Here is a 25709-nt window from a genome sequence, read left to right as displayed (position 1 = left end):
GAAACTCTCTGCAATGTTCTCCGAGTCTTGCAATGCCACAGCACACCTAGCAACACCTAGCTAGTGACCAGATGATGAATGACACTTGGTCCTGAAAGGAAAGATGTGTGCTAAAGACTTTACAAATAATTTGATGGGTGCAGGTATGGGTGTTGACGTCTTTGAAATGGGCCTTAAAGTCTCTACTGACTTTGGGCAGCAGGTTTGCTAGCAGGCCCGGACAGCTTGGCTCCTGAGATAGGCAAGGGTCTGCACAAGGCTGAACTTCTGTGGTGAAACGCCAGGCTCAAGGGGGGATATGGGCTGGGCGGTTCGGGAAGGCTGCACCCTCCAGGTACCTCAGCAGAGCGGAAAGGAACAGGGCACCGTGCTGCCAGGAGTTAGGATAAAAGGGAGGCTGAGTCCTCTGAAACCCCGAGAGAGAAAACCCCGCAGCTGTGTGCCCCGCTGGCCTCTCTCTCTTTATTCGAATAAAGTTAAAGGATTCCTCTGTCTCGTTTTTGGACATAAACCTCTGGCGTTTTGGACTTTCCTGACAGTCCCCAAGGGTGACTTCAATAAGGGAAGTCTGGAGGCTCCCCCGGGACAGCCGCGTCCGGAGCCGCCAGCTGTGGGGCGAACCCGCGGAGCGGAGCTGGCAGCACTAACCCTGACGGTGCTGACACCCCGATTTCGCTGCGAACCGCCGCTCCGGGGCGACCGAGCCGCTCGGCAGCGGCCCCAGCCGCCCCTCAGGCCGTGGCAGCTCGGGGGCGGGCGGCAGGAGGGAGGGAGGCGTGCGTAGCATGAGCGAGGTGCGCAGCAGGCTGCGGGCAGCTCCGCGGCCGGCCGGGGCAGCCTCCAGCGCCGCAGGAGCCCAGCCCGGGCCGCTCCCGCAGGTAACGGCGGCCCGGGGCGCGGCGCGGGGGCTGCTGAGGCGGCGGGGGCGGCGCCATTTTGCGGGCCGGGCTCCGGTGCTGCCTTCGAGGCGCGGCCCGGCGTGAGGGAGCCCGCGGGTCTGCTGGCTGTGCCTGGGGGCTCGGTCCGGGTTAGGGCTGCCTGGTGGATGTGGGCGCGGAGTGTGCTCGCTGAGCGCGGCCTCGCGGCTCGGGAAGCAGCTCAGGCAGGGCCGTCTCTCTGCGGTCCGGTGCGGAGCGCAGCCTCGCTCCGTACGCGGTGGAGCTTGTGAGGAGGTCTGGGCCCTCAAGTGTCACCTCCGGCAGAATCACCGGCTCGGTGGAGCTCACATAAAGCTCTCTCCGGGGCGGGACAGCCCTTGCCGGGGTTGCCCGTGGGGTGTCGGGCGGACCCCCACACCGCCCGAGGCTGCCCGGCTGAGCCCGGAGCGCCCGGCGCGGCTGGGCCGGAGCTGCCCCCTGACGGGGGGAGGCTCGGAGGAAGAGTCCGGCCCCGTGGTGCCCAGCAGGGTTGTGCGGTTTTGTCTGTGCTTCGGTCAGCACCAGAGTGGAGTCTTTCCATGCTAGAGTACGTACGCTACCCCGCGAAAGAGCTTCCCTCAGGTTTGACAGGAGGAGAAATCCTGTGTGGCCGTCAGCTATCACCTATGGCCCGGTCAGGATACTGATGTATCTTCTGACCTAATCGCTAGGGCCGTGTAAAATGTTAAACTGCAGATGCTTTCTGAAAGCAGCTATTGCTTTGAATGATACAATCTGGATTACAGAAGCTTTATGTAGTGTTAGGCTGTGAGCCACAATAGGTTTATTCTACAAGTTAATGGGGATATGCCAGGTCATATTATACTTCTGTTTTATCTCCTGCTTTGACCCCATGGCAAGCATCAGTTTAGTTTATTTAGCCCTTTCAAAATATTAACAACCCTTTTTCTAGGTAAGAAGGGTGTTTCAGGCATTCAGTCTTCGGAGCAGCTGGTCAAGGATATGTGTGAAAAATGAATGAACTTTTAGACAGATATTTTTAAAGAGGAAAAGTGTTTGAGCCTATTGATGCTACAATGATGAGAGGACAGATTTACGGTTTTGAGACCCATCTTGCGAAATACCATTTTAATAGCTCTGAAGCCAGCCCTGGGTATGGAATGCTTTTCATTCTTTGGAGTGTTCATTCCAGGCAGTTCTGTGTAACGGGATTTTTACAGAGCATGGAAGCCTCCATTTTGACTGCTGTGCCTAACTGGACTAATTCTGATGCTCCTGAGTTTGCTGTCAGGTTTTTAAGGTGCTGAAATGTGTGTTTTCCAGGCTTTTTTCACTAAGAATCTGGAAAACAGCTTTCCGTGGGGTTTGGTGCTAAATAGGTTTGACTGTAGGAAGCACACATTGTTACAAAGATGAGACATGCAATTAAAGTTCTTTCTTAATAATTTGAGAAGATTTAAATATGTGCCAAATGAAATGCCATAGCAGTTGAATAAATTGCCTATAAATTTCTTCTGCATGAAGTGTGTGAGTTTTTAGGTAATAAGAGTGTTTAAATAAAGGTATGGTATATATAATGCACTGGAGCACAATCCATGGATTAGAGTGAAATTTCAACACTCAGCTCCTTTATTTAGAGAAGTCCAGCTATGTTTTGATGCCCAGATGGATTAATTAATTGTAGTCATAAAAAATACAGGGTGTAAAACACAGGTGACTGTTGAGCTTAATATTTCACTATGTTGTAGAGAAACTCAGGAATCTAGAAAATTCTAAATAAGTAAATGCTAATTTGCCATGCAGTACTATGGTATTTTCAGGCAGCTAATGAAGAAAATTTGAATTGGAAGACCATCAAACTTGTTTCATACAATGAAACTCTCAGAGACTTATCTACAAATAGAAACACAAAGAGCATCCTTTTTTGTATTCAGCAAAGAGTTGGAGTATGTTGTGCTGTTATGGAAGTTTATTTTTATGCAGATACTACTCCAAAGAATTTTATAAGCATGAACAAGATTGTAAGTGCCCTGAAACATGTTTCATCTTGGACTGGTAATTACATGCATAGATTCAGTTTTGATTTTTTTTTTTAAATAAAAGAAAAAATATTGCTCTGGAGTCATTTGCTCTCAGTGCCAAGAGGAATCTGCAAGAGAAACATCTAAAGCAATTTCTGAGCATGGAAGTAGCTTTATTTTTTATAACATCCTTAGTACCTGTGGCCAAGGTTGGTAGAGTGCCAGTCCTGCCAGCTTTAAGGAGCTGCATGTAACTGTAGCATGGTTTCCATCAGAATCCCAGGGATGTGTACATTTCTTTGAGATGAGCTTTTAGGAAGCCCCAGAACATCTTGTGATGTGGCATCTTCCTGCATGCTCTGTTTGTGCACGTGATATTTTCCAGTGCTTTTAAACATCCCTTCTCTTCTGTTTTTTCAGGCAGTTATTTAGACCTATCTTGAGATACTCTCTTCAGCCTCAGCTTTATCCAAGATACAATGTGGTTATTATATAACCATATAACCTAGTATTTTTCATTTTACTTACATTTCATTACATAACCTAGTATTTTACATTGTTACTTGCACAGCAGAATAACTGCAGAACTCTGCTTGACCCAGGTTAAACTGGAAACTAGAAAAATTGCTATTTTTACATGCCTGCCATTTTTCTTGCATACTTGAGCTTAGGTATTATGTTTGCTCATTTCAGGACTGCCTCTGAACCACAGTCCAGAAAGAAGAAACAATCCTCTTGGTTGAACATTTGTCTCTAAGAGGAAGAACAAAGCCATGCCAGTGCTTTCAGAAGACTCAGGTAACTCAACTGCATGCTTTCAACAGAACAGTGACTGAAATCTTATCATAGCTGTTTCACACATAAAAATAATTTAAATAGGAGTAAAATGTAATAGAATTAAGATAATTCAACTGGAGTTTTTGAGCAATTACCTACAAGAAAGAAGGCAGAATAGAAAAGGTGAAAATTAATAAATTTTGTCAGGAAACAGTTTCCTAATAACGCTAGAGCACCTGAATATATTCTGATAGACCTGAATATATTCTGATAGACCTGAATATATTCTGATAGGCTCCTGTAGGCAGAGTTGGACCTCTCAGTGTAACAGTGCCTTCTACACGTGCTTATTAAAGATCAGCCCATATACATCTGCTGCTTGCTGTGTCATTTCTTAATATTCTCTGAACAAGGCTTGATAAACTTTGTAAATATTCTTCCTTTTAACTTAAAATAAGTGACTTTGTTCAGGCCTACTTTACTAGCTTCTCCAGTATGCTGCCCAGGAGAAGTCACAGATATTAAATGATGCTTAGGGTTAAAGCAGGAGTGAGTTTGAGTCTCCTGGATCAAAATCCACTCTAAGGTTCATGGAGAGAAAAGGTGCAGGAATAGATTTGAACCCCCTCCACCTTTTTTTATTTCCTGTTTTGTTTTGGTCTTGTGTTCCCAGACATGGTTCACCAGGAAAAATCTGGCGTTTGTCTGGCCGTGTGTGCTGAAAAATTGGGATTATTGGTGATTTAAATACTTTTTAGAAAGCTAGCCACAAGCTTTGATTCCACCACAATGGAAATCTACACCTATCCTTTCTTCCTCTGGTCAGGCCTGGCTTTTTATAGGTGCCTCAGAGTGGAAGGGGCAGGATAACGCTTGTAAGCAAAGTTGCTGGGGAAGTAGAGCTGCTACCTGTGCAAAAAAGGAGGTCATTCAGTCATTTTGAGAGTCTGCTGTGGTAATAAAAATTCAAAATTTGTTAGAGGGAAACAAAGGGTTCTGGAAACAAGGAGTAATAAACGTGAAGTGGGAAATGTGAAATATATATTTTATTTATATCTATATATATATATATAGATATAGATATCTTTGTTAGCTTTTGCCTTAATATGATGGTGTGTTTGACACTTATGAGGGGAGTGTTGCAAAATGAACTGTGGATAAACACAAGATAAACACGAGTGTCTCTGCAAATTTGATGATCACCAATGTGGTGCCCAAATAAATGTAGAGACTGTTAAGTCTGCAGTAGAAGGTCCTGTGAGAAATGCTGTGTACAATGTTTTTGTTCTGTCCTGAATCTAAATTTAGGGTTGCATGAAACTTTGGCCCTTTTGACATCTCAGTTAAGACCTGATTCAAATCATAAAGAGGAAATGGGATTCCTTAGGGATGTCTTCAGTGAAAGGAGTCTCAGCTACCTGATGAAGGTAAAAGTTTGCATTTATTTATGTACATTCTCCTTACAGTTTACTTTTTCTCTGTTCCCTTGATTTATCAACCATTTACTTTGCCAAACCTTTTTTTTAAGAATTCTGTACTGACCAAAGCATATATGTGTTTAAGAACAAACACTAATCATGTTTGACAATTAGCAGATTTTGTTCAGAAATAAATTTTTCTGCTTTTCTTGCTAAAATGAAGATACAGTACCCCATAGCTAAAAAGTAGTATGAGATGCCTTCATTTTTTCCCTTGTGCTCCTAAAGTCTTTACATATTTTCTGTCTGAAACTACCATGAGCAAAAAGAAAACTAAGAGTCCTAAACAAAACAAAAATAACCCTAAGAGATATAATTTATCTGAGATATGTCAGAAAAATAATGTTCCTTAAATAGAAAAATATTCCAGTGTAGGCATATTTAGAAAGTTTTGCATCTCTCTGTACAAATATCCCTGAATAATCTTTTTTCAGATTCATGAAAAGCTCCGTCATTATGAAAGACAGAGTCCAACTCCTGTTTTACATAGTGCAGCAGGATTAGTTGAAGATGTGAGTAAAAATTCTTGTCTCATAATTTTCCTATTATTTATGCCTGCTTTTCTAACAAATCAAAGCTTTGTAATTGTACTATATGTGAACATATTTCTCATCTTTCCCAGCTCTTTTTGTAATCTGTTGGCCATGATTAATCAAGGAAATGAGAGCTCAAAAATACCAAGTCATTAAATGTCTAGTGAAGATGGACACATTCAGGTAGAAGGAAAGGATATTATGAATGGCCTTCCTAAGGGAGAGGCTGCAGAAAGCATTCAGCCCTGTGTTGACAATAGGCTATCCCAGCTGAGCATTCAGTCTTCTATTCAGCCTTAAAACCATTACAACCCAGGCAGCACTGCTGTTCAAGGAGGGACCTTGAAAGGGGATCTCATTTAACCACCACAGGCAGGCTCACCTTTCCCTAGATCAGATTGCTCACAGCCCTGTTTATCCTGATTTTGAACATTTCCAGAGCTGGGGCATCCCAAACTTCTTTTGGCAGCCTTGTTTCCAGCATCTCAGCATGCAGGTGTTCTGGCATCTCACCACCTTCATCATAAAAAAAATTCTTCGTTATATCCAATCTAAATCTGCTCTCTTTCAATTTAAAACTGCTGCCCCATGTCCTGTCAGTACAGGCCTTGGTAAAGAGCTTTTCTCTCTCTTGTAAGCCTCCTTCATGTGCTGAATTGTCATAGTTGAGAGAGAGACAGCACAAAGCAACACACTCCATTTTCAGAAGGCTTCAAACTGTTTTGTTATAGCCTGCATGCTTTTTATATATTCTTACAGAACTCATAAGTTTGCACTTTACTCATTGCTCACCAGAGACAAAGTGCTGATAGGCAGTTGCAGGTTTTTCTTATTTATCCTTCTTTCTTTCTTGGTTTCTATGTCAACTACCTTGGTGGGAAATTCTTTCAGGAGTAAACATGGATCCTCTTCTCAAACTTCCCTCTGGTTCACAGAAGTCACTGTAAAACCTCTTCCACACTAAATGACAGCAGTAAAGTCTCCCCCAAGCCCTCTCTTCTCCAAGCAGAGCAATCCCAACTGTCTCATCCGTTCCTCACAGGAGAGGTGTTCCAGCCCTCTGAGCATTTTGGTGATCCTCCTATGGATGCACTAGAACAGGTCTGTGCACTGGGGACTCTGGAGCTGACAGTGCTCTGAGTGAGGGGCTCTTATGAGAACAGGAGGAGGGACAGGATCACCTCCCCTGACCTGCTGGCTGCTTCTCTCTATGCAGGCTGGGATATATTGCCGTCATGTATCTGATGTTTCATCTACCAGGATCCTCAGGTCACTCTCCTAAGGGCTGCTCTCAATCAGTTCATGCCCCAGTCTGTTCACAGAGCAGAGTTGTGTCTTAGATTTGTGTGTGACACGATGCCTTGTGTCTGTGAAGTGAAATTTATTCTCCATTTGCTGGCTCTGTATATGCACCTGTTTTCTACCATAGCATAGGAAGGGCAGTGGAAGGTTTGGGAGCTGGAATATCTCCCTTTTCAAAGTCAGGAGACCCCTGTCAGTGCCTCCCTTAACATGCACCATACCCCCTCTCCCTGTTCCCACACACAGTGTACCACTTCCACAAAAGTTTCAGCATTGCTACGTGTCAAGTCATACAAAATTTCCATCTTCAGAATAGCAGAGAAGTTTTTTATCGAACTATATAACTTCCCTGCTTAGAACCCTTAACAGGGTAAGGAAATCTCTTTTGCCTCAACCCATTTTCCCTTCCTCCTCCCTCCCCTGCTTTCTCTCTCCTCCCACCCACTCAGCCCAGTGCAGAGGTGCCTCCATTATTTCTCTCATCTTTCATTTAAAATGCCTGAGAGTCCAGGGCATATTTTGGTGCCCAGGTTTTGCAGGGGAACAAGGGAAGTTCTATTGCATGTTCCACACAGGTAATACTAGATGATTTCAGAAAGGTTTAAAGTCTTTTATCAAATAATACAAGAGTGTTGTTTCAGGTATCATTTTTATATTCCATATAGAATTTAAAATTTCAGAACTTGCTCCTGAAATCCTATTGATGGAATAACTCTTAAAATGTATGTTTAGGGATTCTGATTCTGATTCCTAATGCTGTCTTCTGTACTATCTAATAAAAATAGCTAAAGAAACTTTTGATTTCTTTCAGGTTTCATGCACTATGGACTGGGATCAGTTTTGATCTGTGCACACTACTTTGATGGATGATAGATGTTAGCAAACACTCAACAGAAATGTATGATCTTGTTCATTGGACTCCCTTAATTTTGAGGTTGTAAATTTTTATTTTAAAGGTAATAGAAGAGTTGCAGACAGCACCAGTGAATAATGAAGAAAAAGAGCTGCTTCAGCTGTTGTCAACACCACATCTCAGGGTAAAAACCACATTGAGGATCTTAACAAAATGCCTTTGCAGAATTGTAATAGAACATTTTGTAACAGAAAAGTTAAATAGAAGCTTCCCTAGGAGAAAGGAAAAACCTCCTCCAAACTTCTATTCCACTGGGATTTCCTGCAGACTTTAGGATGTGAAGGAAATTGAAAAGAGACAGCTTTCCAGCATAATGTACCATGCTGTCTTCCATTCCTCCCTTCCTTGCTGTTTTCTGAGGGACCAGGAAAGAAAAGGAGAAGAAAAGGATGCTTTCTTGCTTTTCATTGTCCACTTTGTTTTTTGTTTTACCTGGATTTATTTTAAATATTGACATATACCAGTATGATGGGTAAGGTAATTGCTAAATCTTTCTTAGAGGATTTGTGGTGAGGGTAGAAAGGGGGAGGTTTAATTTTGCTGTAATACTGGAAACATGAGAATGGGAATTGTAGTATTACTCCATTGCATTACTGTTTTTTATTTCCTTTATGCAGGCAATGCTTGTAGTACATGACACAGTAGCACAGAAGAACTTTGACCCAGCTCTTCCACCTCTACCTGATAATTTTGATGATGATTTTGATGAGGAATCAGTGAAAATTGTTCGGCTAGTGAAAAATAAAGAACCCTTGGTACATATTAGATCACCCATCTCTAGTCATAAAACTTTATAGTGCAAGAGTGTTATTGGGAGTATGGAGGAGATACTTGAAAATGTCCTCAAATAGCCTTCAGAAACTTGGAGTGTTCTGAAGCTTATAAAGTAACATAAAAATAATTTGGTAAATGCACCTTCACAATTTTGCATTTAGATGCTTCATGGGCATAGTTTATAATGCCACTTAGCACAGGAAGCACAGTGAAGAAACTGTATACGTTGGAGCAATTATGCTGATTATATGTATTAATTATTTTGACACTGTTGCTAACATTCAATGACATAAAGTATTCACTTGCATGAAAGTCAGTGAGAGTATGTTTGATAACTGTGTGTAAGCATTATATTGTCAAGGTCCTAATTTTATACAAATGGAAATGGAAGAATTGATTCCCTAAGGAAAAACAGTTGTATTGGGAAAGAAATCTGCTTTTTGTGTATCACAGTAGTAGAAGGGAGCAGTGGCTGAATTTCTGATTAAAGCTTTGTATTGCCAGCAGAGGTAGGAGGAGGAAAATAAATCCAATTACTTGGCTTTTTTGTTTTTACACATAAAAGTGCTGACTGTATTGTATAAAGATTCAGAAGAAGAGGAGAAAGAACTTGTTACAATAAGCTGTTTTGCACACTTGAGTGATTTTGATGACCACAATAATGCAGGGAGTATAAGCATTTATCAAAGTCAGCAGAAAGGAAGGTGGGTTCATCTTCCCATAATCACTTGGCATGGGCAAAACTTGAGCAATGGTGGAAATCAAGGAGAAAGAGGAAATCCATAGAATAAATTAATTCCAGTTTAAAAGACATAATAGCATACATGTTATTGCTAAATTCAGGGCAAATTTCTTACCTTTTTTTGGGTGGGGGTATGTTTTATTTCAGGGAGCTACCATCAGAAGAGATGAGCACACAGGAGCTGTGATTGTAGCAAGGATCATGAGAGGTGGTGCAGCTGATCGCAGTGGTATGATTGCAGTAGTACATTTCTGAAGTTGCATTTGGAAACCTCTGAAGTTTCCTAAGCATGCTCTTAGCATTTCTGTATTTCATCAGTAATCTGTTAATCTAATTACATATGCTTTTTATTAAAATGGCCATTAGGAAAAAACAGAGATGGAAGAAGTATGTTTGAGCTTTAGAAAAACACAAAGAATGTTTTTAACTTTTAATCTAGTAGCTTGGTTTATTCAGTGTATCATGGGTTGTTTTCTGTTTGCTTTACTGAGAAATTCTTTTATGTCAGTTAACAGTAGCTATATCTATGACAAATACAAGATTTCTTATTGAACTGGATAAACAAATCTAACTCTTGTAGAGTCTCTTCATGGCTTGTTAAAAAAATTTAGTCTAGCATTCTTTCTGTGAGTGTGAAGTATTGATCTGTCAGTTGACAGGCATGTCATTCCTGCCTTTATAATCAGCAGCATGTCTCTGACTTCATAAGATTTGGGCACACTCATGAAACTAGTCCAGTTTTTCATACTTAATGCTGATCCAAATAGTGATTTTCCAGAGTACCTTGCCACAAGTTGCCTGTCTGCATGCTCTCTCCTTTGAGACTGTGCTGCATGGAAAAGAAAGTGCCATTAGGAATAAAGGCAGGAGACTCTGAGGCACATTTCCAACAAAGGCACTTGGCTTTGGTACTAAAGCCATCAGTCTGGATAAGGGAGGAGAGGAAGTACATGCTAATGACTTGGGCTGGACATCAGAGGAGTAGTGCTTTCCAGTCTCTAGACCTATTTTAATTTATTTACCATCTTTTCAGGTCTTGTCCATGTTGGAGATGAACTAAGAGAAGTCAATGGTATTACTGTGCTTCACAAACGACCAGAAGAAATAAGTCAGATTTTGGTCTGCACTGATTTTCATTTCAAGATCTTTTCTGTTTGGTGATCTAGTAATTACAGTAGATGATGAAATTTAACCATGAGTTTAAAATATAGAGCTAAAAGATGCAATCCCTGCTTGTCTTTGCATTAAGAGTTTTTCTTCTCCCAGTGGATTAGTCTTCTCCTTTTGACTTCAGAAACTTCTGCGAACTGGATTGGTACCAAGTAAGATACAAATACAAAGTTAACATGTTGCTCTGTCAAGAACTTCCCTTTAATGCTTTGTTTATGGCAAGCAAACTGCAAATTAGAAATACCCTCCTAGAAGATGATTCATAATGTGGTGTGTGAGGAAGCTGAAGAGAGTCTTGTCCGTGTGTTCAGAGTAGAGCTGTCAGTCTGTTCTTGACCAGATTCCTGGTGACATGAGCAATTTCTTGCTTCAAGCTTCTCTAACATGAATACCCACAAATCTTGGTAGAAAGTGTTGTAGCTCTTATGCTTCTTTACCTCTGACTTCCCTCTTGTGGCGTGGTTCCCCTTTGTCTTGGTGTGGAGTTAGGGACACAGTAAGGAGGCTGGTGTCAGCTCCATCACCTAATTTCAATTTAGATCAAATAATCCCAAATAATGCCAATGACTGCTTTTAACTTTGGGGGTGGGGGGTGTCAAAACCACTTAAATAGTGTGTAAAGTTTTATTTATGGGGATCTTGGGATGCTCTTCATCTGTCCTGTGTAATTTCTAATTACATATGTCCCGTGTGAGTTAATGCCTGAAGTGTAACACTTTCTTTTTGGTTTATTTTTTGAAGAAATGTTTGTCTGTGTTTGCTTTTTAATCTGTGCAGAATTGCAAGTTTCTCTACAACACAGTTCATCTCATGCAAAATCAGGCATCTAAAACAGATAAGATAAACCCATTCTAGATTTCTGAAAGACCTAGAAGTGCTTTTTAGCTTACTATAACTAATAATTGCAATTTCCTAGCAAAGATTTCTAGAGGGAAAGTAGGTGTTTATTTTGTAAATGCTTACATTTCACTCTAACAAGTTAGCCTCTATATGGAGAAAACACAGCAGTATTTTTCAAGGCAGCACTCTAAAATGTCTGCAAAAATTTTGGTCAGTGTTGTACTAAAAGCCACAGAAGTATGTAACATCCTTTGAACTGTAGCCCAGAAATTAAGGCAATTGGTAAAAGCAAACAAAGGAATTTTAATGCAGGTCTTAATATGTTTTAGCCAAGTAGTTACTCTGGATGTCTCCTTGGGCAAGACACTGTTGTGGAGTCATGGAACATCCTGATATTCTCTGTAATGCAGTTAAATAGTGGATTAGCTTGGTCTGTTAGAGTTCCGAGGAGACAGCTGCTAGCTCCTTAGCTGGAGCTTGAATAGTCTGCATTTTATCCTTGTCCTGCTCTCAAAGTAAAAAACCATTTCTGTTTTTCTCAGGCTCAGTCTCAAGGGTCAATAACATTGAAGATAATTCCAGCCATCAAAGAAGAAGATCGTCTAAAAGACAGCAAGGTATGCAGCTGAAATGCTGAAGCACATCTTCACACCCCTGTGAGTGCAGCATTCCTGCTGCTCCAGAGGGAACTGCCACAGGCACATAATTGAGCTACAAAGGTAGCAGAGTGCTTTCTTGTGCAGTACCCTTCTGTTCAATAGAATTACTTGCATGACTCTTCTCCTCTCCATCTTGGCATGTGCTCTTTTATAGCATTTCTGAAATCCTGCCTTTTCTTTTTGGTACATGTAATTAAATTTAGTGTTCTGCTGTCTCCTCTCACCATGGCAGCTGCAATCTGTCCATTATCTCTGGGCATTTTGCCACTCACTTGAGTGAAAATGGACCTCTCTCCAAGCAGAGCTGCATTCACCATGTGACCCCATCAGCCCATTTCATCTGCCCTACCTGATCAGCAATGAGGAATTGCTTGACTGGTCCCCATAAGATTGCTCTGTCAGTCTCTCTCCTTCCCTGCTTTTGTTTGCTGAACTTTTCCTTGAAGCCCACAAATCACTTTCTGAAGTGGCTCTGCTGTTCTGTTAAAGTGTGTTAAGATACAAATCCAAAGCTGAATAGTAGATTTTGATGCATTAAAGGAACATTTTAAGGACAGTATTTACAACTGGGCAACTTTGCCAAAAATCCTTTTTTTTTTTCTTCCTCCCCTTATTTTTTTTCAACCATTTCTTTATTACATTTTGTACTTAATGTAGATTGTGATCGTGTTTCTTGGAACTTTGGTCTTTTGAGTTTCATGTTCCACAATTCTGATATATAATTACGGGGTATGCCCTGGAAAGTTAATTTATTTTTCTGCATAAGCTGCTAGGTGTCTGTATTTTTGAGTGCTTCCAGGAGGGATAAAGTGTATATATCATTAGCATTGTTAGCATTGGGAAAAGCCTTTTAAAAGCAGATATTTGAAATTCCAGATAGGACAAGAAGAAATGACATGGTAATTTTCTTTTGAAGGTGTTTATGAGGGCACTTTTCTGCTATAACCCCAAAGAAGACAGAGCCATTCCTTGCCAGGAGGCCGGGCTGCCGTTCAAACGACGCCACGTGCTGGAAGTTGTGAGCCAGGATGATCCCACGTGGTGGCAAGCCAAGCGTGTTGGGGATACCAACCTCAGAGCAGGCTTGATCCCCTCAAAACAATTCCAAGAAAGGTTTGTCAGCAAAGATTACAGGATTTATTTTTCTTTCACGTGTATACAGTGTCACTATATTGCTATATTGATTTTATGCCAGGTTTTTTTCACAGAAAATGGAAGGGCACAGTCATGCCAGGGTAAATACAGCTGCTAAGGGAAAAGTGCTAAAAAACTTCATCTTCTCTAATTATATCATAAACTTCCTAGCTTGATTTGAGTATTTTGCCATTGTCTTAATGCTTTGTAGCATGAGGACAGAAGCACTTGCTAAACAAACATGTATGAAACGAAATGCGGACTATCAGTCTCTTAACCATTTTGGCTTATGGTTATGTGACTGTATTTCACAGCCTTGTACTTCCACAGATTTATTGTAATTATTTTGAATTTCTGCACATAATATCTGATCTTTCTTCTGGCTCCTAAGAGAGTATTTAGCTTGGACTGGGATACCTTCTAGAGCTTGAAGTTTCTCTGTTTTCATAGCAAGATACCTGTGCCTTCTGAAGCAAAATATCCCTCAGTTCTTGTCTTTGCAGCACAGAAGTCCTGTATTTGAGAGGGAATCTGTTTTAAGCCATTGGTCTCACTTTGATGGTCTTTGATTGGTCTGATGCTGTTGCTGGCCTGCATGATTTCCATAAGGTTTCTAATTGAGGTCTTGGCTCCACTACATGAAAGCTCCTTTGAAACATGAGGCAAATTCTGCCTCTACAGCTGGTTCCTTCTTCCTGGGCATGCATATGTGTCATAAAATGCTGCTGCACTGCAGTCTTTTAATTTTTTTTTACATTGTAAACAAGTAAAAAGAATATAGAAATTGCTTCAGTGTCTGTTTCCCCTGAGCAGCATCTTTTGTCTGTTATGAATATTGCAAAAAAACACTTGGGAAGAAATTGTGGTTTCAATTGCCAGCAGCGAGGGGTTTATTGAGGGCTGGATTTTTGTGCAGGATTGTTGGGCTGCTTTTGGTGTTGGGTTTTTTGCAGGAGGTGTTGAGCAAATAGGAACTATGATCTGGTTTGTAATTTTAGCACTTAGAAAAATTTTACTTGATACTTTGTTCTTACCTTTTCACACAAGCTGGATAACTTTGTTTGTTTACTAGTAAATAATAGAAAACTTCAAACTGATCTGGAAAAAGGTGGATAATTTCTACTTATGCACAGCTCAATGACTGCTTTGGACAAAGGTTATCTAGTTTTCTTAATGTTGCAAAAAAAGATCATGTGGGCAAAAGGGAAATAGAAAAAAAACCCAGATTGATAAACTATTGATTTCTGTGCTCTGATATATGAAAGTATAAAATGTTTTAGAATTTCCTTTTCATTCCCTTACCAGTAACAATCTGAGACTGTCATAGTTTTAAATAAAGCCTTTTAAATAGTTCAATCAGAGACATTTTAAACTTTTTTAGGAAAAGCAGTATTTCATTCTTTTTCTAAAAAAGTTTAAAATGTCTCTGATGAATATAAAGCAGTATTTCATCCTTTATTTTCCATGCAATGTGTATAACATGCTATAAATTCTCTATAATTCTGAGTTTACATATCTAAAATACGATTTTTTTCTATTCAGACGTCTGACTTACAGGAGAACAACAGGCACTCTGCAGAATACCAGAACTCTGAAGAAACCATTATGTAAGTCTGTTCTGTTCTTTCAGTGATGTTTTCATTGACCCTAAGTTCTCAGTATTTTTCTGTTATTTCAGTAATGATGTCTTTGAGTGTATTTTGCCGCTGATTGATATTTTAAAGACCATCTGCCATTGGTTGATATGCATGGACACAAGCTGCCATGGGGGAGGATTTGGGTTTGAGCTTTTTCCAAGTTGCTAGTGCCTATTGTTTTCAAACATCATAGCTGTCCCTCTCTTCCTGCTCTCAAGAACATGAGGCTTTACATATTTAGATGCCTTAAAATTTGCTAGTGTTCACACTTTTTCTCTGGTTTGAAACTTGAAAGCTGCAAAAATAACCTAATGCATACTTCTCAAAATTCTTATATGAGTGCATGAAACTACTCCAATCTCATATGAAAATAAAGTGTAGCTTTAAGGAAGATAAAAATCACTGGAGCTGGAAATATAATCTGTATTTCAGGCTTAATGTTACAGAGTTGGTCTTCAGTAGACTTCAGAGTGATTGCTGTTTACAACTCTGCAGTCTCTGACACTGAATTATTCACAAAACCTCTACTTGTGAGGAAATTCCTAGGAAGTGCTGGAAAGCAGAAGCTGTTACAATTATCCCAAAATGTGTTTCTGTTGCTCTTGGGTATTTTAGCACTGTTGATGTGGGGGGAAGCCTGTGACTGTGTGCAGCCAGGATTGTGCTAGGGCTGCCACCCTTGTGTAGACAAGGGTTCTGGAAATGGTCCCTGTTGAGTAATAGAAGTGAATTTCTGCCTTTGGTGCATGATGAGATACAGGTGCTACAAGGAGGGAGGATGCTCAATCAAGTTATAAAATAGCATTACTGATTAAAATGAAGCTTTTCCAAATTAGTTTCCATTACACTCAAATTAGGAGGCATGTAATGAGGAGTGCTGCTTAAGCTTTATCTCAGATTTTTTCAAGACAGTTAAGCTGATAACTGGTTATAATAACTACATTTCAGCCCAAAATTCTTTAATCAGTTGATAAGGGTATTGTATTGCAGTACTTTTTTTTAAGATAGAAAAGCCTGTTAAGCAAATTAAGCCACAAGAACCTTCCTTTTAATTTTCTCTAATTTTGCTCAATTATTTGTCCATCTTTTAATATCATCCCAACTCTGCCTTTCATGCTAACTTATAGATGATCAATCTTCTGACAAAGGTAGGTGCTCTCCTAGCTCACTTTCTGTCTGAATATAAACAACCAATGTATTTTCTGAAATACTTGCTACAATTCCAAAGGGAACAGTAGATATATTGCTCCTAGGATATTTTCTTTGTGAATTATTACTTAATCTAATTCAGATTGATGACTTAAGTAATGGTAACTTCCAAGTTTGCTTCTGATTCAGGAGAAAAGATTTGTCTTCTGAGATGTATTTACATGTTCTGTAGGTTTCTGAGTGAGGTTCAAAGACTTGCCATTTAAATGTAGTCTTTGTATCTGGTATGTTTAAAAAATAAAGAAATGTTGGGGTTTAGCATTTTAGGGCACCTGTGTCAATCCTAAGTGATTTGTCTTCGTTGTTTTCTGTGTTATTTTCATTATGAGCAACTCTGTTGGGCTTATGCAGTTTATATGTCATGTACCAGCTGCCTTTCCAAATATCAGGTATTTCCTGTAATTCCATATGCTGTGGTTTTCTTTTTTCACATTACAGTTGCTTGTTGATATTCATATTCCAAGTATTAAGTATTCCATCAACTTTGATGAAAGTACTAATCATATTCTGTAATCAGAGTTTAGCAGTCATGGCTAGCTGTCAAAGCACAGTCTGAAAGAGCCTGCCTTGAACAGCAGAAAATAAAAAAACAAAAACAGCTCTGATCTCAGCTATGAATTGATCTTACTGCTATTTGAATTTTTTCTTAATTTAGGCAGAATGTTCTGGGAGTACACATTGGCATTGCTTGACTACAACTATTCATTAAAAACCAAAGCACTCTCTTGGCTGGCATCTTTGGTTAAAGGTTTAGGTGCTATAGATTTTTGCTTATGGTTGGGTTTTTCCCATACACCACCATCCCAAAATGTTCAGTAAATATTGCAAGGGCACAGGTGCCTAAATGTTAAGTAGGCATCCCTCTTTCAGGAAGTATGAGAACTCAGTATTTGTCTTAGGATTGCAGAGTATTTTTTTGCAGCTAAGTATCATGGTTCTATTATGCACACTTTAGGGGCTTTGGGGGTGGTTGTAATTTGAGGAGGGGCAGGTTGGGGGTTTTTAACATGGTATTTTACATAGATGCATATGACCAAAGCATCAAATCTTTATTTTTTTAATAAAGAATTAATAAGCAATGATAATTTAACTTGGTCAAAATGAAGGAGGTTAGAGTTCATCTTTGTCATTTCTGATGCCCTTTTTTCAAGCCCAAATGATAATGAAATATCAGAAGAGGCAATTTTCTTACATAATCATACTCATGTATAAATTTACTAATTTAAAAAAGAGCTCTCTGTTTGTGGAGTCTTCTTTTTTACTTAAGCCTGAGTCTCTTACTAGCAGCACTAATCAAATGTCATGAACGCTGAAAAGCATAAACTCTGGGAACTGTAAATACCAAGATATAAAATTCTCTAGTTCAATATCAAAGTCAAGGATTTTTTTCAAATATAAACCGCTAGTCAAGGCAAGTATTTTTTTAGTATTAGCAATGATTATATTAAAAAAGTATGTGCAAACAGTGCAGGGTATAAAATGTCTTTCCTTGCCAATGAGCCAGACTTGTATCACATACATTGTCTAAGATATTTCCTTCCTCCCTCTCACTCTCCTTTCCCTGTGCCCTGCCCCCTCTTCCTTGCTTTCTAATTTACAGAAGACTGTGACTGTGAAGGATATTTCAATGGACACTACATAGGTGAGTAACCAAAACCTCTTCCTTAGCACAAACACACCAAAGAAACCCAGAACCAAACTGAAAACAAAACACACCCCCAAAAAAACCCACCTCCACATTAAAAAAATAAAATTGGACTATTGAAATTAATTTCCCATACATTCATAAGCTAGATTATCTCTGTGAAGAGGCATAATCTTTGGCATAACCAATACTTGGCAGCTAAAGTTACATTAGGGGATTTTATTAGAGGTTGGGTGTTAGGTTTTCTATCCCGTATGCAATGGGATGTGAGGTTTTCTATCCCATATGTGAGGTTTTCTATCCCATATGTGAGGTTTTTTTACCCAAATTCAGTGGGATGTTAGGTTTTCTATCCCATATTCAATGGGATGTTAGGTTTTCCATCCCATCTGCATATTTTCCCCCTTCCCTGGAGCCCCTTGCATTTTTTGGATCAGCTGCCAGCAGCATTCTGCTCCTTGGATCTCAGTTTTAATATCTTCAACACCTTTTCCTAATGGCAGCAGCTTTTGTTACAGATTTCTCCTATTATCTGAGCATATATGCATTGATTTGATTATAACCAAAATTTATGGGAATAACTCACATTTGAAGACAATAACTTGAAGCTGAACAAGCCTGAAAATCTGGGTAGGTGGGAACATGTATTCTCTGTTTTCTGCACAGCTGGTTTACGCAGGAGCTTTAGGTTAAGTCGTAAAGAGAAGGAGAACAATGGCAATGAAGGCAAGCAAGCAGAGCAGGCAGATGGAGCAGAGTTCCTCACATATGAAGAAGTCACAAAATATCAGCAACAGCCTGGTGAACAGCAGAGGCTGGTGGTTTTGATTGGTAAGCTACCCAGTAGGTTCAAAATTATTCACATTTCTCCCTCTTCCCTTATCCTGCACTTCCAGAGACTTTCTTTAGATGTTTGGTTTGGGGGGTTTTGTGGTTCTGGTGGGTTTTTAAAATGTTTTTCTGTTTTTTGTCAGAACTCGCTCTTTTATTTTAAATTACATTAAAAAACAAAAAAGGAAAAAAACTAAGCAAGGAATCAAACTCACCAAATCCTTCTAAAAATAATGATGCAGGACTATTTCTCATTTTTCTGACTCACTTTCCCTTGGTTTATACTCCAGTGTTTACACAGGCTGTCAGAACTGTTGATGAAGAGGCAGATGTTAGAATTATCTAACAAGATTTTGCATGCAATTTTCATTTCAGCTTATCAGCCTTGTGCTAAGCCAGTTTCTCAGGATGCCCTAAAATTCAAGGCTGTCTCATAGAACTGCCTGCTATGATCACAGATTTCCTGATTTAGTGTCTGCCAAGTGACTGTCCAGCAGTTATTCAAAGAATTAAATTTGTTCCTGATGATCTTCAAAGCAGAATATGGCAGAGCATGGTCATGAGTTCTCTCATGAAGAGGTTTCTTCAAGCACACTCCTGAATCATATTCTTTGTGTGAAACTGATATATTTATTCTCTGCAGTATTTCATTTCACACAGAAGCCTATCAGACAGTTTTATTTTATTTTATTAGGTTGCTTGGGGGCCAAGTTAAGTGAGCTCAAGCAAAAAGTTGTGTCAGAGAACCCCCAGGAGTATGGTGTTGCAGTTCCACGTGAGTAAAATTTACTGATTTGTGTTTGGTGGATCTTCATTCCATAAATGCTGTCTAATGAATGTTGTGCCATCTGCACTAATGATAATTTGTGCTCTACTGATTAGATGCATATTTCTGAAGTACTTAACTTTTTTTTTTTCTCATTATAATATGCTATGTTTACCCTTAATAGGTGAATATTTGTGAATATAGGTGATTGGCACATCTGCATTTTGGAATTCTGTCAGCTCAGTGGGGTTTTTTAATTGTGTTTTCCTGAGTGGGCAGATTGCATTTTCTCAGTGTTTGTTAAAAGAAAAACTGAATACAGGAAGAAAAAATGGAATGTGACTAGCAAAAAGAGCTGGTGTGATAAACTGTCTTAAAAGTCAGCCAAAATAAGGTGTGTTTAAAAGAGGGTGATTTTTCTTGAGAACAGCATTACAGCTGCAGTTAAAAAAAAAAAAAAAAAAAAACCAGACAGCAATAAATCAAGTCAAAATTTGTGCAGGATTTTAAGTAGTTGATTAGTATATCTAGGCTGTTCAAACAAACAAGTCAGAGTAATAAAGAAATTAGTGATTCTTGCATGGCTTTGTGGCTAGAGTTACACTGAATTTCTTTAACTGGATTCTTTTCTTTAAAAAAAAAAGGAATTATCAGACACACAAAAAAATCAATTCTTATTTTTATTCCCCAACAAGCTACTTTTTGAATCCAAAAAGTTAACATTGAGGGCACTGTTTATATGTTATTTAAAACCTTTAAAAAGAAAATTTTTCAGGCAGACTTCAGTAAGTTAGCAAAAGAACCCAAGTGAGTAATTCCTACTTGAATTTAAACATAAAAATAGGAGCCATCACTTTTATGGTCTGGCACAGATTTGTAGAATGATCATCAAAGCTTCTCCTACAGTAATAACAATTACAAAGAAATTGCACCAAAAGTAAGGGACTCACATAATTATGCACACAATACAATACAGCCATCAATATTCTTACTGTAAATTCAAAGGCAGCATAATAGGACTTTATATATTTCCTGGTTTTATTTTTGAGCTTTCCAAGAAAATGAGAGTCCAGAATTCCAAACAATTAAATTACACTGTTTGCTGTAGGATATACTCTGCTAAATCTACCAGGTGTAAGAAGGATGCTTCCTAATTTTTTTGTTAATTACAGCACTCCTGGGAGCAAACAACTTCATTTTTGGTCATACAATATATGAGATTGAGTTTAAAACAAAATTTTATGGTCTGATTTCTGTTTTGTTCATTTGAATTTGCCACTGTGTAACTTTCTTGTTTGAAGTTGTGAAAATGCGACTGGAACTAAGTAGAGAAAACGTTTGCCAAGGCTGATATGTCTCCCATGTCTTGCTTTCCTTCTCTTCTAGATACAACCAGGTCAAGGAAAAGTCATGAGAGAGAGGGAGTAGAATACAATTTTGTTTCTAAGCAATCATTTGAGACAGATGTGCAGCAAAACAAGTGAGTTAATTTTAAGATACTGGTATGATTGACTATTTAAAAATATTGCTTGTTCAGTTTTACATCACATGAATATCAAAATCAGGTGATAAGTTGGACAAGCTGTATTAGAAGGATTCAGCTTTCTAAGTACAAAGCTCTTTACTGAGTCTGGACTGTCAGAGCAAACTCAAAATTTAGCTGGAAGCAATTTAGGAGTAACATCAATAGGAGGATCCTGAGTTAGAATTTAAACCTGCATTAGTCTTCTGATTGGTCACATTTGAATCTAGTGAAAGTAACAGATACTTAGGCCTGCTGTCTGTTTAATGTGATGGGTGAAAAGTTTTATTCACAAGTCTCCTTGAAAGTGTGTGCTAGAGTGAACCTGTGCTTGTACCTGACATTGTGAGCCTGAGCGTGTTTCCTCCAAGTTCACATCTTTACTAGTCTCCCAAAAGATGGGAGAACTGCAGTCCATTTCCTTGTCACATTTGCTCTGTTTTCTGTGAAAAATATCCATTCTTCTTCCCCTTTTTGTCAGGAGTGCTGATTAACTGTTAATGATTTATGAAGAATTGCTACTAAGCAAGAAAGGAAAAAAAAAAGTGGAAAAAATAAATCTCTCCCTACCCACCCCTGGTTTTCTGCCTTTCTCCTCCCTCTTTGACTGCTTTGACTTCAGAAAACAGCTATCAAATGTTCTAAGTTAAATATTCTTAATATTTTTGTAGATGGTATTTAAAAGTGTATTGACATTTTAGATTTGTGGAACATGGAGAGTACAAAGAAAATTTGTATGGCACAAGTCTGGAGGCAATCCGGTCTGTGATGGCCAAAAAGAAGGTTTGTTTGGTGGATGTGGTACCTGAAGTAAGTTCTGCAGCTTATTTTAAAGAATGCAAATATGATTTACTGCTGCCTGAGCAGAATGGGACTTGGGAATGCAGTGCAGTGGTTACAGTTCCTACATGTCCAGCTGTGGCCTTGCAAATGAGATACTTTAGAGAAATAGAACTGTGAAAGATGCATTGGAGTAGGACCCAGGAGGGGTCATTTTAGATGATTGGCTTTAAGGCATTTACAGCATGGGGTGGCAAAAGCTGATAGGCCAAGGAACACTTACAGTGTGTTGTAATTAGGAAATGGTTGGCTTCTGATTGTGATGGGAGTGAATTATAACATCTGTACTGTCTCACCCTTCATATGAGACTGAAAATGGAATAAAAGTTTTTAAAACCCCTCTCAGTTGCCCCATGTCTGGGTCAGAAAAGAGTATAATCCAACACAGCCTGGATGTCTCTTTAGTAGTCCTCACTGTGGGACTTTTCCCTTGCTGTAGGAGTAATGTGCATCCCTGTCCCAGCCTGCTCAGGTCCTGGAGACAATCCTTAGAACAAAGTTGTTGTTTCCATTCTAGTTCTGATTTTAAAAACGCTGGGTGTAGCACACCCACACCCCCCAAGGCTCTCATTTGTGGGATCTCAAAGATACAGTACCCATTTTTGGGTGCAGATACACAATACAGTAACATCATGAATCACCCCAGGACAGGAGCAGTGTAAGCAGTGCCAGTAGACCTGCTCTTAATACCCCCATGCTGTGAGTTAATACTTGAAAGTTTGATCCAGATTTTCTAAGTGGGCTAGGAAAAGGCTTGTGGTAATACCTCAGATGAATTCCAGGTTTAAAATTTGCAGTGTTTGGCTGCTTAGGCAAAGCAAACCATAACTTGCCCATGAAGTCAGGGTGTTTTATACTTTCCTCAGTATTTTTTGCCATGTCCTTGGAATCACAGTGCTGTTCAGGTCATGCTCCATGCACTCTTGTGTGCTAGTCAGGACACTGGCATGAGCCTTTGTTTGAAGAGCAAGATTGCTGTGGTCAGATGTGTAGGAGACAGGACTTCACACCAGTGTGTCAGTCTGTACCAGAGAAACCACTGAAACCAGTCTATCACAGACATGTAGCAAAAAGAAGTCTTATAACAAAAAATTGTCTGTTCACAGGCAGTGAAGCACTTGAGGACTCCTGAGTTTAAGCCTTATGTTATCTTTGTGAAGCCTCTCATTTCAGAAAAGAAAAAACATGTCTTAAAATCTCACATGTCAGAAGAAATCTCATCCCCCCTCGTAAGTGTTCCAACTTCTAATCTCTTCTTTTTAGACATGAAAGAAGTATTTGGGCTAGCACTTCTGTTACATGAAAGAGCTCCTCTTCCATAACAAGAGTTAAAGTGGGTCTCTAAGGAGGTCCTGTAGCCTTTCAGATGGAACTTCAGAATGGAATTTTTTACCTTATCTACTCAGGTTTTAAAGTAACATGAAGCCAAGTGCCAGTCTTCCATATGGATCTGGGTACATCATCAAGGCTGCAGCAGGGGAAGCTGCTGCTGAACTCAGATAAACCAACAATCATTTTACATTTCTGATGAGCAGCCCATCAAAAGGTGATGGCAGCCAGCTCTTTGTTATACCCCCAAAGTGACACCCACACAGCCAGTGTTCTAATGGTGTTCTCACAAAACACAGTATGTGGATGTCTTGAGCATCAAACCTAGATCAGCTGCAGCTTGGTGATGTGTAAACCTGAACAGAGTGCATAATGTCATTATTTTGGATAACCTGAACTTAAATTTATATGTTACAGAACTTAGTTCACTTGGTTAGTTTTTGTGTAAGCCCTCAAAAATACTGAACTTGGGACAGTGTATGCAGCATTTCTTTTCCGTTTTTGAGGAGTGTGGTTCCCATATCTTGGGTTAGGCAGCAACTACAACAACATAAAACGAAGTATCACCATTTTATGTCACTCCTGTAACATATTTTCCCCCTTCCCTGAGGCCCCTTGCAGTTTTTTGGAACAGCTGCCAGTAGCATTCTGCTCCTTGATCTCAGTTTTAATATCTTCAGTACCTTTTCCTAATGGTAGCAGCTTTTGTTAAATGTTCTCAGAGTAATGACTCGTTGTGCTAATGTACTTTAAAATGCTAGTAACCAGAAGGACATGCTGTAAACTTCATACCAACATCTTGTGTTGATCAGCAGGATGAAGAACAGCAGGAAATTATTAATTCAGCAGCATTCATTGAAGAGCAGTATGGCCATTTAATTGATACTGTACTGGTGAAAGAAGATCTCCAGAGTGCATGTAATGAGCTGAAAACTGTGTTAGATAAACTAAACAAGGATTCATTTTGGGTGCCAGTCAGCTGGGTTAGGTCATAGCTTGTTACCATGTTTAAGAGAAAGACTGTATACAAATGTTTTGTAAATACATGGATTAGAAAAGGCAAGTACACTGAATTTGCTTTAAAACTGCTGGTCTTACCTAGAAGGCAATAAATAAAGACTGTATGAGGAAACACTAAACAAAGTCACAAGCTGACACTGCCTTTCTGAGTCAAAATTTTGAATAGCAGCTGTCATTTAGAAGTTGATATTCAGACCAAATAAGCCAGTCCAGACTTGTACTGATCTTTAGACTGGAAATTGTGCATTTTGTTACAGTGGTGTTTCAGAGGGTCCCACACTTCCAAAGCACTTTGTGCTGAGACACTGACAAGATGGAAGCTCTGTCCTTTGGCCACAATTCTAGCCATAAATTTTGTGGCTAGATTTAAAATTTGAGAATAAAGTACCCTTGGGAATAAGCTCCCTCAGCTGGGTGGAAAGTGTTCTTTGGAGAGAGGTTACACCATGCCATTTACTCAGAAGTTCAACTGGCCAGCAAAACACGCTTCCCTTCACACAGAAGCATTAATTGCAAATCCTTCAGTTAGGTACTAAAAACCAGGCCAGCTACAGAAGGGTTTTTTTATGTCCATCACATTTCCCAGTACTCCAAGTTGTCTTGCACAGGTCACAGGTGTTAGTCTGCTCAGCCACAGCTTATGCCCACTTTCCCAGTCACAAATGCTGAACAACCTGGGAGTGTACCTGTATGAGTGGCCAGCTCATAAAACAGATTTTTACAGTGTACATGAAAACAACTGCTTATGGCTCTAAAACAGGACAGCTAAGAAGCTTTGTTCCTGCAAAACATCTTTGCCTGTGCTACCTGGTGGGACAGCCTTGACACCAATGGAACAGCTCCAAAAAGGGCACTAAAAGGAGGAGCTACAGGTCAAAATCATCATCCTTCCAGCATTTATGACTATGTCTGTTCCAAATCTGGTAAAGGTTTCCAGAGCACCTAATTGGCTGAAGAAGAAAACTGGTAGAGGACCTTGTATATATTTGAGGAGACTTGAATATACAGTATTTTTGAGTGGGTCTTAGGAAGATGCAGAGATGATTCTGTAGCTGTGCTTAATACTTGGGGGATTTAAGGGGAGAGCATTGTACAGGTGCATGTTAGCTGCAACTACTTCCTGTTTTCACCTGCCTGCTGAGGTCTAATATTTCCTGTGTGTTGTGCCCTTTAAAGAAGACCTTTTGGTGTACCAGTCTTGTTCCTTATATCTTAACAGATGATGTTATTCTTGTTCCATGACATTTAGCAGAACTAAAAATTGCATATTAAAAGCACATTTCTTACATACCAGTGTCACTGAATCTACATTATGTCAAGCCCAAAAAGTTGTGTAGAAGAATCATCCCCATCCATCCTCTCCAAATGGCAGCTTTCATGTATGGTCCTGCCCGTGGGCATTGAGGTTCTGTACCCACTGCTACAAAAACAAGAACTTTTCCCAGGCAGGTCCCTGCACTTGTCAGTGCTGCAGCCTGGTGGCCTCAAAAAATGCTGAGGACTCCTCCATGTGCAGTGGGCTGTCAGCCCTGCAACCATGTGCCAGCACAGCCACCAAAAAGGATTTGGCTTCTTAGAGAGGCAATTCATGACAGATATACCTTGATCCTATAAAAAACCAAGGGAAATATTTTAAAAACTATTTCAATAACAGCATTTCAAACTAAGTCATTTTATGAAAATAATAAA

The 25709-nt window shown here is 39.6% G+C and overlaps 2 protein-coding genes across 2 annotated transcripts in view; one reads left to right on the top strand and one right to left on the bottom strand.

Moving 5' to 3' along the window:
- Nucleotides 1-25709, bottom strand: part of LOC128819775 (ubiquitin carboxyl-terminal hydrolase 42-like) — an 88489-nt gene that overhangs the window by 37267 nt on the left and 25513 nt on the right. The window lies entirely within an intron of this gene.
- MPP3 (MAGUK p55 scaffold protein 3) lies at nucleotides 902-25308 on the top strand. The gene is made up of 19 exons (XM_054000134.1): nucleotides 902-1464; nucleotides 3593-3697; nucleotides 4985-5103; nucleotides 5589-5666; nucleotides 7946-8026; nucleotides 8520-8657; nucleotides 9566-9647; nucleotides 10452-10537; nucleotides 11971-12045; nucleotides 13004-13200; nucleotides 14764-14828; nucleotides 15986-16006; nucleotides 17668-17709; nucleotides 18379-18543; nucleotides 19238-19318; nucleotides 20696-20789; nucleotides 21533-21641; nucleotides 22778-22900; nucleotides 23816-25308. Exons 2-19 carry the CDS (start codon nucleotides 3673-3675, stop codon nucleotides 23993-23995), a joined length of 1761 nt encoding a protein of 586 aa, XP_053856109.1. The 5' UTR covers nucleotides 902-1464; nucleotides 3593-3672; the 3' UTR covers nucleotides 23996-25308.

The sequence above is a fragment of the Vidua macroura genome, chromosome 27, assembly GCF_024509145.1.
Source record: "Vidua macroura isolate BioBank_ID:100142 chromosome 27, ASM2450914v1, whole genome shotgun sequence".
NCBI classification, from domain to species: domain Eukaryota; kingdom Metazoa; phylum Chordata; class Aves; order Passeriformes; family Viduidae; genus Vidua; species Vidua macroura.
This window is presented reverse-complemented; position numbering and strand designations above follow the sequence as displayed.

What these genes read in the sequence shown, in the direction of transcription:
- MPP3 (XM_054000134.1), top strand. Translation starts at nt 3,673, where the DNA reads ATGCCAGTGCTTTCAGAAGACTCAG. An exon ending in TTTCAATGGACACTACATAG is followed by an intron (nt 17,710 to 18,378) that starts GTGAGTAACCAA and finishes TTTTCTGCACAG; the next exon opens with CTGGTTTACGCAGGAGCTTT. An exon ending in GTATGGTGTTGCAGTTCCAC is followed by an intron (nt 19,319 to 20,695) that starts GTGAGTAAAATT and finishes CTTCTCTTCTAG; the next exon opens with ATACAACCAGGTCAAGGAAA.